Consider the following 19,167-nt stretch of genomic DNA (forward strand, 5'->3'; position numbering starts at 1 on the left):
GCAAAATGTCTTTACTGTTAGACTAGAACCTCCATAGAAATTAGACTACCATGACATTTGATGCCACAAAGTAGTAAATGCCCAGGTTACAGATAGCTAGTACCCCTGTGAAGTTGCTGGGGTACCTCTCCATTTACTGTGTGGACATCATCATCATCATCATTGTAATTGCTTAGAATGGAATACTTTCCCAAATGTATGAAATGAAAACAGAGATACTGTGCGCAATTGACATAGGAACCTCTCTTGCCTGTTTCATACTGTCTCTTGCTGTCTCTGGATCTTATTCGCTCTCTCTTATCCTGGGAAATTGGGTATAAACCCAGAAGACCTCTGCAGTAGAAGTTTTACTCTTCTTAGCCAATTCTTGATGTCTTTCTATCATAACAACCCTCCGAGTTACTGGGGTTTAACATAACCAAGATTTATGTCTCATTCATGTCAAATCTGATGTGGTGTGGCTACTGTCCATCTGGTGACTCAAAGACCCAGGTGCTCTCTATGTTGTGATTCCAGCTACTTCACCATTGTGTTCCGAGGTCACTGTGGCTGCAAAGGAGAAGGGTTACACTGTCCCTTTCTGCCCTGACCTGGAGGTGACATCCAGCCCCTTCATCCATTGGCTGGAATTAGTCACCTCGCCTCAACTTAAGGAAAGTTGGGAAATACAAGAGGTATCTGGAATGAAGTGGACACTTTGTTGTTGCTGTTGTTAAGTGTTATAGAGTCGGTTCTTACTCATAATGACTGTGTATAGGATTTCCAAGGAATGGCTGGTGGGTTTGAACTGTCAACCTTGTGTTTAGCAGTCCAGTGCTTATCCTACAGCATCACACCAGGACTCCATAGGGGATACTTACTGCTGCTTTAACAGTTGTTTCCTACCTTGTCTAGGATTCACCTCAATTTCTTGTTTGGCTACAGGGTATGAAATGAAAGGTCAAACAAAATGAGAGACAATGTCTATCTGGGGTAGGCTTGGAGCTCTTCCGGATGGAATGGTTATGGGAAGTCAGATCTGTAGGATGCTGGGAGATCCAATCCTTTGAGTCAGATGTGAACCAAGGCCAGGGGAGACCGTGAAGGGACTTGCTTCAGAACAACCAGGCATTCGGGACCAAGAGGACAAAGAATCTGCTTCCTGCCCCTATGGCAAGCCTTCTGAGAGAACTTAGCCTATCTTAACTATGCACTCTGGAAGCTCTGGTAGCATAGTGGTTACGAGTCGTGCTGCTAATCTCATGGCCAGCAGTTTGAAACTTCTAGCGACTCTTCAGGCAAAAGATGAGACTTTCTGCTCCTGTAATGATTTACTGCCTTGGAAACACTATACAGGGTCATTGAGTCGGATCCAACTCCATGGCATATAACATCCACTACCACCACCACTCTGGAAGCTCAGTATTTAAAGATAACGTGGGGAAAATCTACCCACAATGTACAGTCATTGTATGCATACTATACATGAATAAGTTTAAGTGCATATGAGACACATACATTCAAGTCACGTCTGTGTACTTCAGGAGAATCAGCTCAAGGTTGGCATCAGATAGCAACTACCCATAATATCCCATAGTTCTCTAGGCTTTCACTTTTGAAAAGTTGTATCCTGTCTCTTTAAGCATCTGTTTCTTCACCAATTTCATACGTTCCTCTTGTCCATTACATAGTGAGGACTGTAAGACAATCCATGGCCGGTTTTAATCTCCCTGGTTCCTTCATTGACCCACAGGTATGAGCCATCCCTTAGACCTTCTCTCCAGAGATAGTCAGAGACAGTAATACATTAATGTCTCGTTGATCTAGATCACTTTACTATGAACTTGGAGGATTAAAACAACAAATGAAAATGTGGAACACTTGGTTTCTAACCTTGAGAAGACACAATTGGAAAGATCCTTTGTCTAATAATTCCCACCCTCAAATAATGTTTTCTTGAAAGGCAACTCAAAATGATTTGGGTCCATCTCCACTTTGTTAATAAACCATCATTAGCCTGTAGAGACAGAAGAAAGTTTATGAAGTTGTTTGATACCTATTTTAGTTCACTTGTTCTTGGCTGAAACTCATGAAGTATTGCAAATACAGTTTTGTGCTGTGTCCCTCTGAAATCTTAGCTTTTGCATCGTTACAAGACACCCATTTTTGAAGAAAAGTTAATTTATTATTTAGTGTGGCCAAGAAAAGAAATACAAGTCACAGGAGCTATTGTTCCACCATCTCTCTGTCGTGTGGGTGCCTGGAGCACACTCCTGTTACGCAGGAACATAGCATCTCAGTCCGCAGTCAAATGCCACTACCCAGGGACATCCCAGTGACCAGGAGCTGGCACGACTCCTCTTCATTTGGAAGAGGGGCGCTCTGCATGCTCACCCAGATCCTCTGTGCAAGGTACAGACTCACACAGGGGTCTGAGGATCGGGGGCTGGGCTGCACCTCCTCAGCCTGCTGGACTTGGCTTCCAGCCTCTCGCTGGACACTTCCTGGGGCCACCCACAAGTTTTCCTTCATCGTTGCTCAAAGTTTGTTTTTCCAGTAGGATTAGTCTAAGAGTAAACGCTATGGGCCTTCTGGCCCTCCAAAAAGAAAAGAAGAGAAGGAAAAGAAACAAAGCAAAACACACACACACACACACACACACACACACACACACACACATTTCTGTGTAAAGTGAAAATTAGACTCTTAAATCTGCAAAGAAAGCTGTTTATCTTAGAAATGTATTCCTTTTATTGGGCCACACATATGCAAGATAGAAAGATAAAAGGAAGACAGCTACAGGCCATCACCCCGAGTGGCACAGGCCGGAGGAGAAAGCTCATCTTTGACTTCTCCACAGCCTTCCTGAGCAGCATGCCCCCTCATCTATAGGATCGTCTATAACGTGCCCTGGGCAATCGTGCACAGGGAGCCAAGGTAGAGCAGGCTCTCTGTCTGCCGCCCTCCTGCCGCCACCCTGTTCCCGGTCACTAGGTGGCTTCATTGAAGCGTTGAGAGGAGGTGCTCATGAGCAAATCATGGAACACGTGGACCTGAAGGAAGCTTATAGCAGAAGTCAGCACCTGCTTGCCTCTATCCTGGAAGCCAACATCCAGAACACTTAAGTTCTGCTATGCTCCAAATTGGGAGTCATTGGCCTCCTAACATCCATGTTGCTGTTGGCTGCTGTGACCCTTGTTGTTGTTGTTAAGTGCCGTCGCTGTGACCCTAGGCACAACAAAATGAAATGCTACCTGGGCCTGCCTTGCCTCCTGGGTCATGTTCAAGTCCTTCGTCCCAGCTATTGTGCCTGTCACCTTACTAGGGCCCCCCATACCCTCCTGACCCTTTATATCACCAAACATTATGTCGTCCTTTAATAAGTGTTGTCTGCTGACGACGTGTCCAAAGCCAGGGAGTCAGATAGTGTCATCTTGTGACCCAGAAGGTTTCCAGTGGTTAATTTTCAGGAGTTGGCCAGGCCTTGTATCCAAGTCTGTCTTAGTGCAGAAGCTCTGCTGAAAGCTACCCACCATGGCTGCTTTTCTGGTTTTTGAAAAAATTTTAGTGGTGTTGATTTTAGCATCGGAACAACATGGAAGTCACCATAGTATGACGAAATTATGACTAGGTGGTGACCTAATTTAACGTATTTTAACTATATTCCAAGGAGCTTATGAGCAGAATTTTAATCCCACTCTTTGTTGCTTTCAGTTGACCTGGTGATTCCACAAAAGAAGAAGCTGAGTAATGTTGGGAGGGCATGTTTGGGATTGTACTGGGTGGACGAGCGGCACCCCAGTTGTTTAAATCTAGAGTTATTGACATGGAATCAGCATTTTGGTCATTGCTCTTCTGAATTGTTGATAAACTTCCTCTTTAAGGCAGTCCCTGGTAGACTGAAACCCCATGTTTGACTGTCTCTGGAGTATTTGTTTGTCTGACATGCCATTACAACCATCTCTTGTGCCTACTTACCCTTGTCAATGAGCCATCTTCAGTGGCCTTTCCACATTAACTTAGATGGTAGGGTGAGGTGACTGAGTTCTAGATACTGACAAACCAGTCCACCGACCTTAGCAGAATTATGAGGGAAAAAAATGCTAGACCAGTAGATCCTCTGAACAGTTGTTCTAGTGATGGGTAGGAGAGTCGAGGAGAATAAGATTGAAAGTTAGCTTTCTAAGAACTTTTCCACGGTAACAGTATTATCATACATACTCCACGAGTGAAGTCTTTGGGTGGTACAAATGGTTAGCATGTACTTAAAGAAAGGTTGGTACTTCAAGTATACCTAGAGGTGCCTTGGAAGAAAGACCTCTGAAAAATAAGCCATTGGAAATGATGAAAAGTTGTTAGACATTACCAAACATGTTGATGGAATGGGTTGCTGGAGTTGCTAGTTCAGGGCACCAATGTCAATAGCATAACATAGTTCATGAAGACAATGGTCTACATCCTACTTTGGTGAGTGGTGAATGGGATCTTAAAAGCTCATGAGCGGCCATCTAATGTGCAACTATCAGTCTCTCCCTGTGTGGAGGAAAGAAGAGGGATGAAAATTGAAGATGCTTGGAAACAATTAGTCCAATGGACTAATGGCCAATGTGCAAAGCATGACTCTGAGACCGGAGGAACTAGATGGTACCTGGCTATCATTATCAATGGCTCTGAAAGGGATCACACAGAGTGGGAGAAATGTAGAATATAACTCAAAATCATTTACAAAATACTAGGCTTTCTAATCAGATAGAGACTGGAGGAATCTCAAAACTCTGGCTCTTGGTCTGGAACGGAATTCACCCCAGTGGTTCAATTTTCAGGCAAGTAAGAGATAGGACAACCCTAATGAGGTATGCACACTGTATTATTCAAGATCAAAAGCATTTACCTAGGGACACACTCCAGAAGGGTTGTGAAAACTAGAGGAACGAACCAAGCACCACAGGGAGGAAGTGGGAGAACTGTTGTTCCATAGAGGGGACCACAAACATTGAGATGAAACAAAGTGCATGATTTGTTGTGTGTAAAACTGATGATCTGCTTTGTAAACTCTCACTCAATCTACAATCAGAAGTTTTTTGAAACAAAACAAAACAAAACGAACAAATAACATTATGGAGCACAATTTTACTGACGCTCATGGGTTTCAGTGAATCTGAGTTGATTTTACAATGACTGGTAGAGGATTGTTCTGAGGGAGGATGGTTTAAGCCAAAGGATAGCCACACTTATTCAGAGCAAACATCTAAAGCGAAATGCGATGGGCTTTTGCCTTTGTCATTCTCCTCATCTCTAAGCTTGTCCTTTGGGTTAGCAGACAGCATCAGGAATGGATGCTACAAAACAAAAGCAACTTGCCTTTTCCATTGTATAGATCTTCTGATTTCTGCAGAACTCACAGATCTGTTTGTTATCCCAGAAGTTCCTCTTGTTCACCTAGTGGAATTTACCAGGAGGCCTAGAGAGTGAATTTACCCTAGGCTCCCCTCAGGAGCTTTGACTTTATGACAAGCCACCAGCTCCCCGCTCTGTTGGGAAGGCCTGGGAGGCAGGAAGGAGGAGCAAGTCCAGAGGAGAAGACTCCCTTGTCTCCCTGTTGTGAAGATGCAGATGCTAGCTCCTGCCCTGTTCCACCGATGTCTGAGGGGATGTCAGGTCTCAGGTGCTACAGTAACAGATCTTCCAATCGCCCAATGTTTTCACAGTTTTGTTTACTATTGTGTCCCATCATTTCTGTGCAGAATGCAGCCGTATGTAAATGTTCTTCCATTTTCTAAGGGTGTGGGTTACATAACATGTGGAAAGTTCTCAAGTCACTGCACAGATATTTAACAGCGGTGCTGGAAGTTTTTGAGTTTTGCAGCTGAGTTTCCGCATATGACTTTGAATGTCGCTATATGTATATCGTGGTCTAATTGTAGAACTACATTTCCATACTGTTTCTTCTCTCTTTCATGAGATTACACCCGCCAATGATGGATACAAAATTCTACAAGGCAGAAATGATCAGTTTGGGATAATTTTCTTTCCTGTCCCAAAATAGCTGTATGTCTGCATATGTTTTAAGGACAAGACTAAGACCCACGTAATTATTTTTTCCCCTTTATTGCTTGATATAATGCAAATGTGGTTTTGATCATGTAGTGAACTCTCCAAACTAGACTGTGTTATAAATTAATCAGATTCAACAAACACCAACATTTTTAAACTTTTGAAAAAAAAATATTTAATAGAAGCTAAGCAAAAGAAGAAATCAAACCAGCTGCTGACACAGCTGTTTCTTTTCTTGTTTAATTCAGTTCAATATAAAGGTACCATATGCTGCTTAAAATGATGATAGGAAAGATGAAATAATTTAAGAGAATAACAAGAAAATACATGAATTGTCAGCATTCTGTCAGATTTAAAGAATGAAATAGACAGGTGTAGTATTGACATGTTTAACTTTATGTGGTGTTAGCAGTTTTGGTGTGAACAACTTCTGACATGTGCTGAAGTCATGTGCGAATGTTTTTTCTCCACTGCAGACATTGGTGAGGAGGCTTCGAGATCCGCCGGCGTCCAGCAGCCGGCGTTACTTCGAGACAGGAGCTTGGGCTCGGCCATGAAGGACTGCCCGTACTGTGGGAAAACTTTCCGCACATCCCATCACCTGAAGGTCCACCTGCGGATACACACAGGTGAGAGAGGAGGTGTGGCTGGGACACCACTCAGAGTATGGTCCTATCCCAGGTCTGCAACTTCATTCACTAAAAATGTGATGTTCTCCATGCTGTAGTGCTGCCGTGGAGTTGGCCTGCAACTCCTGGCAACTCCATGCACAACAGAATGACTCAATGCCCAGTCCTGTGATTGGTCCACTGTGCTCCTCGGGGTTTTCATTGGCTGATTATCAGAAGTCAATCTCCAACCCTTTCTTCCTAATCTGTTTTAGTCTGGAAGCTCTGTTGAAGCTTGCTCAGCTCACAGTAGCACACAAGCCCCCACTGACAGAGGTGGTGGTTGTACATAAGGAGTATTGGCCAGGGTTCCAAGCTGGCTCTTCCTCAGGGAAGATGAGGTCCCGCCATGGAACCACCCATATGATCTCATGATATTCTCAATTAAAAAAAAGCAAAACAAACAAACAACCCACTGCAACTGTGTCAATTCCGACTCATAGCAACCCTATGGAGGACAGAGTAGAGCAGTTTCTTAGGGCTTCCGAGATTGTAAATCTTTATGAGAGCAAACAGCCTAATGTTTCTTCTATGGAGCAGGCGTGGGCTTGAACCATTGACCTTGCAGTTAGCAGCCTGACACCTAATCCACTGTGACACCAAGACTCCTATGAAGTTCTTAATAAATTCTGTCTAGATGCTGAGATGTAGTTCAGCACTCATCGTAATTTCCAGATTGATGAGGTCCCGTGTGGTCCAGGTCTGTGATAACGCTGCTGAGGCCTCTTGTGGAGGCATCCCAGACCAAAGAGGACTCTTTTATAACTTCAAACCAGCAACAGTCCTTGTGTGACATGACCCCATCTGCCTCCGGACTCTCCCCTGCTACCTTCATCATGAATCTTGCGGACCCTCGGATGACTTCTTCCTACTGTACTGGGGTAGCCCTCCCCTCAGCCATGTGCTAACCAGGAGTCATTTGGGTGTGTGAGATAGGAACCCAGCTCCATGAGTTCAGGTAGACTGCCTTTCTGTCCAGCCGGTGCTACCTGCCAAACCTGGAACCAGACAGACGGAGTTGGCACCTACTTGCTACACGTCCATGTGACAAACAAAGTGGTTCTCCAAGAACTTGCCTCCCAGAAGAAAGGAAGATGCTCTTCCCCAAACAAGAGGAATGAATGGTAGGCCATACTGATAACATTGCCAACTTCAGCTTCCTCCTGGCCCCTCCCAGAGATGAGCTTCCTTGGTCCCTCTTGATCATGGCTCATTTGATCTTTTCTTTCAGTTGTTGGCACAATGCCAATGCCAAAAAGAACAAAGAAAAAAAAATCTATCTGAGATATGGAGACCTCCATTTTCTTTGATTTTTCTCCTGACACTCTATCTATTGGAGTATGAGCTGCTTCAGAGGATAGACAAATAAGCCATCTATTTTCGAAAATAATTGTCATCTATTTTCCAAGGAATCAATAAAGTTCAGGGTTGTGCAAGGATATTTAGTACATACAGGCCCCATGGTTTAAGATGGGATATCCCTCGCACCCAGAGAAGCCCTGAGCACAGGTAGAAGTGGGCCTCACCTGCTGTTTTTATTTATAGCCTGGGGTTCCCACAAGGGGAGAGTTCTTGCACCCCCATCCTAGTGCACCCTTCCCTTCATCATAGAGTCCCAGCCAAGGAGGAGGGGTCCTTTAAAACTGTTAACCAGGCTGTATGACTCTCCTAGGAGTCCTGGTGTGGCGCTGTGGTTTTAATGCGCCAGACTGCAAAGCCATTTGAACTGCAAGGTCGGTGGTTCAAGCTCACCAGCTGCTCCTTGGAAACCCTATAAAGGGTCGCTATGGGTCAGAACCAATTCAACAGCACTTAACAACAACAACATGACTCTCCCAAAAGACCTCGGGCCTCTGACCCCACCTGCCTCACACTTCATCTCACACCATTCTGCAGTTTTTGATCACCTCTCTAAAACCCCATTTGTCTCCTTGCCGTTGCTGAACACAGATTGTTCTTGCTATGGGACCTGCTCTCTTGCTAGTTCCTCTGCCTGGAATGTTCTTCCTCCGTGTGGTGTCTTCTAAGAGACCTTCCCTGACTCTCACCTCTAAGAATCCCTCACAACCCCTTCTTTGTTTTCTTCATAAACTTAACACTTTCTGAAACTCTCCTGTTCTGTTTGTTTGGTTGCATTCTCATGCTTGTCTCTCACCCAAAAGAGTTTGTGATTTGTGAGGGCAGAGTGGTGCCTATCTTTTTAGTTGGAGTAAAGCCCAGAGATTACAAGATCACAGCACCCTTTTAGGGGCACAATGCATGCATTTGAAAGGTTGAATGAAAGAACAAAGGCAAGAATACCTGTGACCTCCCTTCTTTCATCCTTGTACTGTGTGCAAGGCTGCACAGAGGGCTCAGCCTGGTGGGAAGCGTGGTGTCTTTCCTAGGGATCCATGGTCCTGTCAGAATGACACACAGCCATCAGTGGTGCCCCAATTTTGGGGTTCAGGTGAGAGATCCTGCAGAGCTCAGTAATCCTGGGCTCCACCCTTAGAGTCTTTGAGCTTTCTGCTTGTCTGCCAGGTAGACACTTGCTTTCGTGCTCACACACCTCCAGGCTTTGGGCATCTGTTCCCTTCTTATAAACTCTCCTTCTCACCTGTTGAAAGATCCTGTCCCCCTTCCTTTCCCTGCTTCCTTTGTCTCCACAGCACTCACCCCATTTGCCAGGCCATAAATTTGCATTTTGTTCTCTTGTCCAGCTCCACACAGTAGAACGGAAGACCCTTGAGCACACAGGCTTGTGTCTAATTGTCCATCTGTGTCCCAACACCTAGAACAGAGCTCAGAACCCACCACACTGTCATCGAAAGGATTATGAATCATAACGACCTCCATAGGGTCCCTGAGACTAGAATTCGTTACAGGAGCACACAGCTTCATCTTTCTCCTTTCGAGTGGCTGGTGGCTTTGAACTGTCAACTTTGTATTTAGCAGCCCAATGCCTAGCCCACAATACCACCAGGGCTCTTTATGAGCTCATACAGGACTTGCCAAATTGCTGAAATAGTGAAAGTGATCAGGCTGGGAGGAGTAAGCATGAATGTGCCAATGTCCATTTTCCTCCTCAGATTGGAGCTGGGGAGTCCTTGGTGTTGTGGGACCAACAGACTGGCAGGTCATGGGAGGTATCCCATAAGGATCCCACCTTTAGTTGCTCCTCCAAAGATCAGGGATATCTTCTGATATTACCTTTTATTTTATGAAGGTAAGACAAAAAGACTAAAAAATCATAGAAACTTTCATGAAACAAAAATATCAAAATGGGAAGCTATTGTTTCTTGGCGTATCTTACATCTAGGTCTATACACTTTTTTTGGCTTTTAAGAACAGAAATTAATTTTTTCATAGATTTGTTTGTTGTTGTTGTGAAGTGCTGTCGAGTCTGTTCCAACCCATAGAGACCCTGTATAGGGTTTCTGAGGTGCAGCTGGTGAGCTTGAACCACCGACCTTGTGGTTCAAACTGACGTTGCAGTCCAGGGAAGCAATCCATAACACTACATCAGGACTACTTTCATAGGCTACAAATCCAAATTTAGGGCACCAGCTTTGTGGGCTATACACTTTTGAAGACAGTGTTTCCATCTTTCTAACTCTTCCCCCCTAAATTTTGAACTCTTGATTTTACACCCCATCAAAACAACAGTTTTAGCATTCTCAATTCATGGGCCTTTGAAATGCTCTTTGTCTTTTAGAAACAAAAAGAAGTCTGAGGGATAAAGTTTCCCAACACAATTCTCATAAAACAGTCCTCGCTACCCTGGAAAAATGAGTAGGCGAGTTGTCATGATTGAAAACTAAATCCTCAGTGCAACTTTTCTGGCTCTTTTCTCTCACCATTGAAATTTCAGTTTCTTAAAACGTCATAATAAACACATGTGATTGTTTTGTGTTCTTTGAGCCAGTCTATTATGATTACCCGTTTAGAATCCCAGAAAACAGCGCTATAGCCTTCTGATCTGACTTCTTCGTCTTGAATTTAATTGGCCCAGCAGACTCCTGTGGACATCACTACTTTGAATGGAACATTTTTTAAAGGCATCCTACTGGTCAGTTTGAACTGCACAGTCCAAGGTTCAAACTCACCAATCGCTCCTCGGAAACCCTATCCTGGGTCATTATGAGTCAGAACCTATTCAATGGTCCTCGTGTGATGCTGCAGGATAAGCACTTGACTACAAGGTCAGTTTGAACTGCAAGGTCGGCAATTCAAACTCACCAACTGCTCCTTGTAAACCCTATACAGGGTCACTATGAGTCGGAACAAACCCGACGACACTTAACAGCAATGACAACAAAAGCCCAAGACTAAGACAAGTGCATTATTGAGAGAACTTGTCTGTAGCCATCCAGTGATCACAGAGACATGCTTAAACATGTTTTGTTTGGGAATAAGCCAGTATATGCATGAACCCAAGTAGCAGTACTTTTTGACACATGTGCAGGCTTCCAAGTGAATGGTGGCTTGTTTCTACAGGCTAGAGAAGAAAGGACCACCTCTCCCAACAAGGAATTTAGCTGGCCCCCGTTGGCCCACCCCTCACCACCTGACCCATGGGTAAGAGTAGAAACTCCCTAGAATTTTTCCTGACAAACGTAGGAGCAAAACTGGCAGAGACCTGGCAAAAGTTGGTGGAAGTGAACGAATCTGGCTTTTTTTTGCAGTTTTAAAGGATGGAAAAGATCATTTCTCCCCAACTTCTGCTTGATAATTTGTGCCCTCTAGTCACTGTGTTGCAGACACTGTGAGAGGTAAGCCAGGGCCATCGACAAAAGCGTTCCAGAAACTTCTCAGAATGAGGAAGAAAATGAAAGAAGTCATAGAAACATCACAAACACACCCCACCCTCAAAAACAGCATTTGCAGTGTTTCAAAGGCAGAATGGTACCCAGATAAAGATCAATTTCCTTTTTATCTAAGAACAAAGAAGTTGGAAAATGCTTACACTTGTGCATTTGAATAGAACAGACAGTGTTACATGTTTAAAATCACCAAATAAACATCAATGATGACAATGTAAAAGTGTAGATTACTAGAGTAATTAAAAATCAAAATCAAGTTATTTGTTAATAAACGATTTAACACGGGACTCAAATTGTTGCCATGCCCCCATCCTGCCATGGCATAACGCCTTCTGTGTTAGTGTTTCTAAATGGCATGGCAAGGAGACAGTGGTCTAGGGGATAAAAATGCATGTTTTCCAAAATGCTGTCTTCTGAAGTTTCTCTATAACGGACCCAGATGAGCATATTGAGAAATCCAATGGGTAATAAATATATTTTAATTGGGCGGGATATTAGGTGGCACATCTCTGCATTTTTCTGTCATACTCCATCTTTATTAGGATTTGTGATCGTATAACATTGATGGATAAAAACCACTTTCCTTCTTTTCTCCACTACATTAACTCAATTACTGCTCTTCTTCTCCCAACACCTGTTTATTGGAGAGATGCTGAGTACATGCAGCGGCCAGGTTTCTCTGAACACCTGGGGGCTGGGGAGAGGCAGGGCATTTCCACAATTTGCCCACTAGGCTTCAGCCAGATCCCCGGGAGGTGGGGGGGAGGACCACAGGATCATCCAAAGCCAGTTTGTTACTAAAGATTTCCTAATCTGGTTCCTGACAGGGTGAAGTGCTCAGTCCAGGGCAGGGTGAACAGCTCCCCTGTTGAAACGTCACCCTGGTATTCATGTAGCATGTGCAGTTTCTCTTCTAAAGCCCAATGCCTGTGATTCGAATTCAGAGCCAGCAAGTGCAGCCTTGAGAAGGACCTGCATCAGCAGCCAGTCTCCCAGTCAGAACATGGGAGGGCTGGGAGGGATGTCCCTACCAGCCGCCCCCTCCAAGGTCTAACAATAATTTCCTTCTCTGCTGCTTCTTTCTCTTACTACCACCTCCTGCAGACCCACCTTAGGCTGCTGAGTACCTGGGGACACTCGAGGGGTCCTGGGTATGCATCTGTTCTGTGTACAGGTAGATGCTAATTAGTCCCTGGAAGGCTGGAGGGGTATGTGCTCCCCACTGAAGCTCCCAATGGGGTGCAAGGCCTCCGACCTTGGTTGTGGGTCTCTAGGCTGGGTCCCCTCATGGACTCACCTGCGTGTTCCACAAGAGGGACTTTTGTCTCAGCGATGACCACTGTAGAGAAATGTAATAAGCAACCTCATTCATGGAAACTTGGAGGCACGAAAGTTCAGGGACTAATTAAAAATAAATCTCATTAGCTTTTTTTCTCCTCTCAAATTATACGAGTGGTTTATTAATCTGTGTTTGATGTGCTCCACACCCAGGCCCTGAGTTGGGACCCTCTTTATGGGGAGGGAATCGCACGGGAAGGCAGCCAGCGATTTTTCAGTATTGTCAGCGAGTTGAGGTGGGCTGCTTTTGGGCTGAGGGACATGTTCATCACTGCTGCCTACCTGTGGTGTGGGATGCATGGTAGTATCTCCTTGGCTGGTCTGCATTACTGTCTCCAGGCACCCTGCTCCCCTTTCCTGCTAGGGCCAAAGAGAACTGTGGAAGAGGTCCCCGAATGGTGGTGAGGAGTTCTCCCGTCATGACTGTGAGGCTGTTTCTAATGCAGCCTGGTAGCCACCAGCTGGAAACAAATGCAGCCAATGGGGACAATGTAACAACAAGTAACAGAGAATCACTGCTTACTGGCACTCACATGCTCCAGGCAGTGTGCTTTCTGCAACACACAAGAATTCACTCCTTGGTCCTCACAGCCCCCTTACAGAGGAGGACCCTGGGCCTTAGAGATGTTGCGGAGTGTTGGATGAGGGGTTGTAATCAGATCTGCGTAACTCGGAATTCGGCTGTCCTAACTATTGCACTGTATTGCTACTGTTACTTTTCTAGGTGACATTTGGCTTGTTTAGGGAATTAATGCAGCATTTCTTTGACAGTGGGGGCAAACACCATAACCAGCAGGAGGAAAGGAAGTGACAGGCACCCACAAGGTGTGTTGACGCAGCCTCCCGGCGATTTCAAAGGGAAGTACTGTGCATTCTGGGCTCTCCTTTACCCTGTAACTCAGGCTGGCCGAGGCGGCCAGCCCTCCTTGACCCCAATGCCTCAGTGTCTCCACCAGCACAATGAGGCTAGGATGGTGGCCTGTCAGGGAAACGGGCACTGTGACTTGTGGAGGTACCTTAACCCTTGGGATGAAAGGTGGGGTGGAATCCCTTGCTAGAATCACCGAGCTGGTAAACAACTCTTGTCCTCTTGGAATCTACCTTTTATCTTCAAAGAGCTTTCCATACACTGACTCTTGTATAAATGTGGATGGAAATGAAAGTTTAACCAGCCGGATCCAGGAGCTCTATGCCCCATGTCTACACATCTTACCTTTGATCCTCAGGTGGTTCCCCTCCTAGATATGGTAACAGGCTGTTTTTACATTTCTAAAAGCATATTGAATACCTTTAAAATGTGGATTGCTTAAAGCACGTGCTATTCCCATTTTCTTTTCTAAGGGGGGGGGGGGGAGCTTGTGTTGTCTTAGCTCCAGGGTGGAGGGATAGCCACCTGAGAAATAACAAAACCCCAAACAAACAGAAAAGATCCGCTTGCCTAAAAGGAGATGTTTGTATTTTTTTCTCTTTGTTTTGAATGAAAATTCTTTTGTTTTTCTATTTCTTAGATGAACTAAAAGCTTCTTTTATCACCCTGCAACTTCTATCCTGCTCTTCCTGCCTTAATGACAGCCCAAACTTTTTGTTGAAAATAATTGATTAAATTTAAATTTCCTTAAAAGTTTAAGAGGTAATGTTACAGTATAAATTTCCTACCAAACACTAAGTAGGGAAATATCCATTAGTGAAATTAACTACAGTTTCTAGGTAGCTAACAATGTGCCGTATACAGTAGGGCATGGCTAATGAACACTGCAGTGGGTGATATTTCATTATACAAATTAATGCTCACATTTTAATGGGAAAGTCACATAATGAATCTCGGCTTCAGTGACAGCAATTAGAGACACAGATTGTCCCCTTCTGGACAAGGAACTGTTTAGCAATAAGCAGCTGTGTGAAAAGTCTTCAGGTTTACAGCATATATATGCTTTGGGGGAATTAGTGTACAATTTATATTAATGTACTGAAGTCTCACTACAAAGGCACCACCATATTTATCTCTCCTGGTATTAACTAAGTAAAGACATGCAGAAAGACTAAATAAATATCAAATTGTTGTTGTTGTTAAGTGCCGTCGAGTCGGTTCCGACCCATAGCGACCCTGTACAGGGTTTCCGAGGGTGTAAATCCTTACGGGAGTAGAAAGCCTCATCTTTCTCCCGCGGAACGCCTGGTAGTTTAGAACCACTGACCTTAAGGTTCGCAGCCCGATTCGTAACCACTACGCTACCAGATATCAAATAGAGGGTGCAAATATAGGGGGATAGTAACTCAACTTAAAAGTGAACACACTTTCGGAGATGTAGCAAAAAATCAAAATCAAACTTTGGAAGCATGAAGCACTTCTTAAAAGTTTAATCAAAGAAGTCCCAACGAGAATATACAAACCCACCTGTAATGTTCAGAGTGGCGCTGTGTAGCAGGGTCCCTGAACAGTTCCCCGGAAATGTGAGGGTTCCTTTGGCATGTCAGGTATAGAAGGATAAAAGATATAAACATGTGAAAGCAGGCACAATGGGCTTATGAAATCACCCAGTCATATATTTCTCAAAGAGTATGACACAGAATGTAGAGAAGTTACCAATGGTATTCCAAAGTCGCATATACATTGTATGCATATAGAAAACTAGTTCCAATCATTTCATTCATCCGTTGAGATGATGATCCGATGTTTCCAAGTTGTATTATGCATTTTATACCAAAATTCTCTTGTCTAGAGATACACTGTTTTGGCCTATATCTTATTCCTTTAAAATACAGGGCAAGGTGTCCCTATATAAGGCCAGCGATGTCTGTATCTAACTGCCTTCAGAGATGAACCACTCGATATTGGGCATCCTTATTTTAGTCACAAGTTTCGAATGGGTTGCCTGGTCCACACCCAATCAGCAAGAGAGGGTGCTGTGGCCATCTCAGTATTCCTTCAGGAGAATTTGGAAGCAGGTTCCAACCTTTAAGAGTGAAGATGTCACAAGTAGAAATCTAAGATGAGGCTCTTCTCCAAACGCCCAACGTCCTGTGTCCATGGTTACTTGGATGTGGCAACCACTCTCTTAGACAGGCAGTGTTTCTCCTTGTTGTTCTGCACACTCTTGTGACCTGTCCCATTCTGCAGACATCCGGGTCTATGACCCCAACAGCAGGTGCTTACAGACAGCAAGTCTCAAACATCTGGAGAGGGACCTTGGAGGTGACAGAGGACTTGTGACCCCTGGAAAGCATGGGGCCGTCTATGTGATTTCCCCAGTAGATCTGTACTCATTTATGGTCTAAGCGGCCAATCACTCAACTAGACAGAGCTGTTGGCAGTGCCTGGCAGTGCCACCAGGCTGCACAGGGAAGGCCTTGCCTGGAGAGGGCTGGGCAGCCTCACTGCATCTCACTCCTTGGCAGGAAGTCTGAGCATGCCCTGTGCCTGGGATTTGGTCACGTCAGCCTGGAGCTCGCTGCTGGGGGAGTGTGCCCAGATGCTGAGCCCCTTACTACACAGCAGCTCCCAGCACAGGTGGACTCAACATTCTGTGTCGGCCTCATGGAGGAGCAGACCCTGACAGTACCTCAGAGCCCCTTAAATTTGCTGATGGCTCCCTCCTCTCAATTGCTGCCCCTCCCAACCTAGACTGATGTTGTGAGAAGTTTGCCTTCTGAGCACTCTGAAGAGTAGCCTCTAGGGAAGGGAATACTTGAGAAACAGCTGGGATATTTTCAGTGGAAAACACAGCCCTTGGGCTGGTCTGGGGTCCTCAGGATACCAGTCCCCATACAGTGATGTCAGTTCCCTGTGTTTGTCTGGCCAGACACACGTCCCCACATAACCGAGCTCCAAGGAATTTCCCTGTACTCCTCTCTGGAGATGAAGCCCAGGCAAGGTGAGCAAGGCATCATGAAAGAAGACAATGGGGGAAATTCAAAGAAAATAAAATCATGAGGTTTTACAAAACACTAGTTCAAAGAGCTCACTTATCCCATGGAACTTCACTCTGGGGCATTTGCCTGGGACCTGGGGTGATAAGCAGCAGGGAGCAGACACCCAGAGTCTTTTAGAAACCAGGCAGGACATGGTTCTATGTGGAGAAGTAGGCAGCAGAGTGGACCTCCCCTCCTAGTACGTGGTTGTTTTTCTTAAGTGCCGTTGAATCAGTTCTGACTCATAGTCATCCTGTATAGGGTTTCCAAGGTGGGTTTGAACTGTTGATCTTGTGGTTACTAGTCCAATGCTGATCCTACAGCGTCAAACCAGGACTCCCCTAGAGCGTATAGGAAAGTGGACGATGGGGGGCTTTCTAAATCATATCACGTGCCCTCAAAACAACCCTTAAAAATGCACTAAAACAGCCCCAAATTTACCAGGTCAGGTTATTATAGACTCGAATGCTGTTCAGCTGTGACCTTTCTGTTCCTGGAGTGGTGGAGGCCAAGGCCTGTTTTGAACTTTGATAGAACAGAGAGGGTTGAGTGAAGAGATCCTCTCCAGCAGGCTATGTGTGTGTGTTCCCTGTGATCATATGATATGCTGTAGGATCAGCACTGGACTGCTAACTGCAAGGTCGGCTGTTCAAACCCACCAGCTGCTCCTCAGAAACTCTCTACAGGGTCACTACGAGTCAGCACTGGATGGCACCTCACAACAACAGTAAGAATGCCTCCCATGACTGGCATGGCTGCAGAGGTCTGTCTCCCTGACTTTTCCCTGAGTCCCCAGTGCCAAGTGCAATGCTTGGGAGGTCAGAGGTGCTCATTTACCCATCAGCTCATTGTGAGACCAGATCTGCACATTGCCAGGTTTGCCACATGCATCTATGTATGGTGCACACACCTGAGTCCGTGGCCGCTTCAGGAGACTTGGTTTAGCTCCCAACACAAGTTCAGCCACTTGGATGGGGCTTTGGAGAACATGTGTTCCAACCTTACCACTTGACCAGTTGAGGAAGCAAAGGTCTTAAAGTAGGACGAGTTCTAAGTAGCTTGGTATCTCTGTTCCTCAGCTCTGGCTCTCAAACACCTCCTGGTGGTCAGACTAGTTCTCCTGCTAAATTGTTCCACAGTACACCTGTCTCAAACCCAGGAAGCTTCTAGTCAGTGGAGATCAATCCTGGGTTCCCAGGGGGTCACCTGGGAAGCTTAAAAATATCCTAAAGCTCATAATTTCTGAAAGTGGCAGTAGGGGGGCGGGGCAGGTATCAGCATTTTGGTTTTTCCAATTGTGGTCTTTATGCCATCTGCATCAGAATTACCAAGGGTGCTTGTTCCAAAATACCAAATGCCAACTTCTATCCGATGCTGGAGAACTTGTCAATGGTTATTAGTGATGGTGGCACCGTATGTGTGGTGTAATCGTGGGATTGTATCATGGAATTGTACATGTAAAAATGTCGAATTGACTATTGTTGTAATAGAGTTATATACTTTACAGCAACAGCAACAAAATCTAAAGGAAACCAAACAAAACACAACAGAACAATAACTTCTGGTCCCACCAGCGTTCTAGGGAATAGGAAGCAGTATGCATTTGAACAAACTCCCCGGATAAGCCTAAGGTACAATGCAGGCTGAGAATCACTGCTTCCACACGTATATCAAAAGAGTGTCTTCTAGACATGCATGCATATTTCCTATCTGAATCGCTGCAGCTGACACCCAGAAAGGCAGTCCACCCCACCTGGAGATAGAAGTCCACATTCCAACCTCCCCTCTTTGAGCTTCTGTTAATGAATGCTCACACTGTCCGGTACACTCAGTCATTTCCAGGTGCATTCCCACCTGTTGGCCTCACCTCTGGTGGACCCTCACACAGAATTTGCTCTAGCCCGTGAGCTAGGATTCTGAGTTTCTGTTCAGATTCTCCTGTCACAAGCTCCACCACGACCCCTTAAACTTCAGGGACTGTTTCTGCTACAACAGGTTGCGGGGCTTCCCTGGAAAGCTGAGTAACCCGCTGCCCATAGCTGACACTCCAATTTCTGGTCCTGTGAGGATTCTTTGTCTGGTAGGTGGGATGCCATATAGCACTGGCTGACCTGAGTTTGAGTCCAACACAGGGATCAATTCCAAGAAGGAGGGAAATAGTGCATGCCTGAGACGATTTGTACCTTTACCTGAAACGAAATAGATTCTCCCTCCTGGGTCTGTCATTGGTCTAACCAGCAAGAACAGTGGCCTGCACATTTAGCAAACTAGATGCCCAGCGGGACTCCTTCCCAGACTAAAAGCTATTTCTGAAAAATGATTTGAGGGTGTTCCACAGCTGCTTTAGGCAAGGAAGCCTCGGCCACCATCTTCACAGAGTTTCTCCAAGGTCTGGTAGCAAACCAGAGCTGACA

The 19,167-nt window shown here is 45.1% G+C and overlaps 1 protein-coding gene across 1 annotated transcript in view; it reads left to right on the plus strand.

Annotated features, from left to right (window-relative positions):
* ZNF536 (zinc finger protein 536) overlaps window positions 1-19,167 on the plus strand; it is a 132,358-nt gene that overhangs the window by 101,275 nt on the left and 11,916 nt on the right. Inside the window, exon 2 of the mRNA XM_006867302.1 lies at window positions 6,510-6,662. Within this exon, the coding sequence (XP_006867364.1) occupies window positions 6,510-6,662 (153 nt within the window). The remainder of the gene's footprint in view (window positions 1-6,509; window positions 6,663-19,167) is intronic.

This window comes from Chrysochloris asiatica, unplaced genomic scaffold (assembly GCF_000296735.1).
Source record: "Chrysochloris asiatica unplaced genomic scaffold, ChrAsi1.0 scaffold00104, whole genome shotgun sequence".
Taxonomy (NCBI): Eukaryota; Metazoa; Chordata; class Mammalia; order Afrosoricida; family Chrysochloridae; genus Chrysochloris; species Chrysochloris asiatica.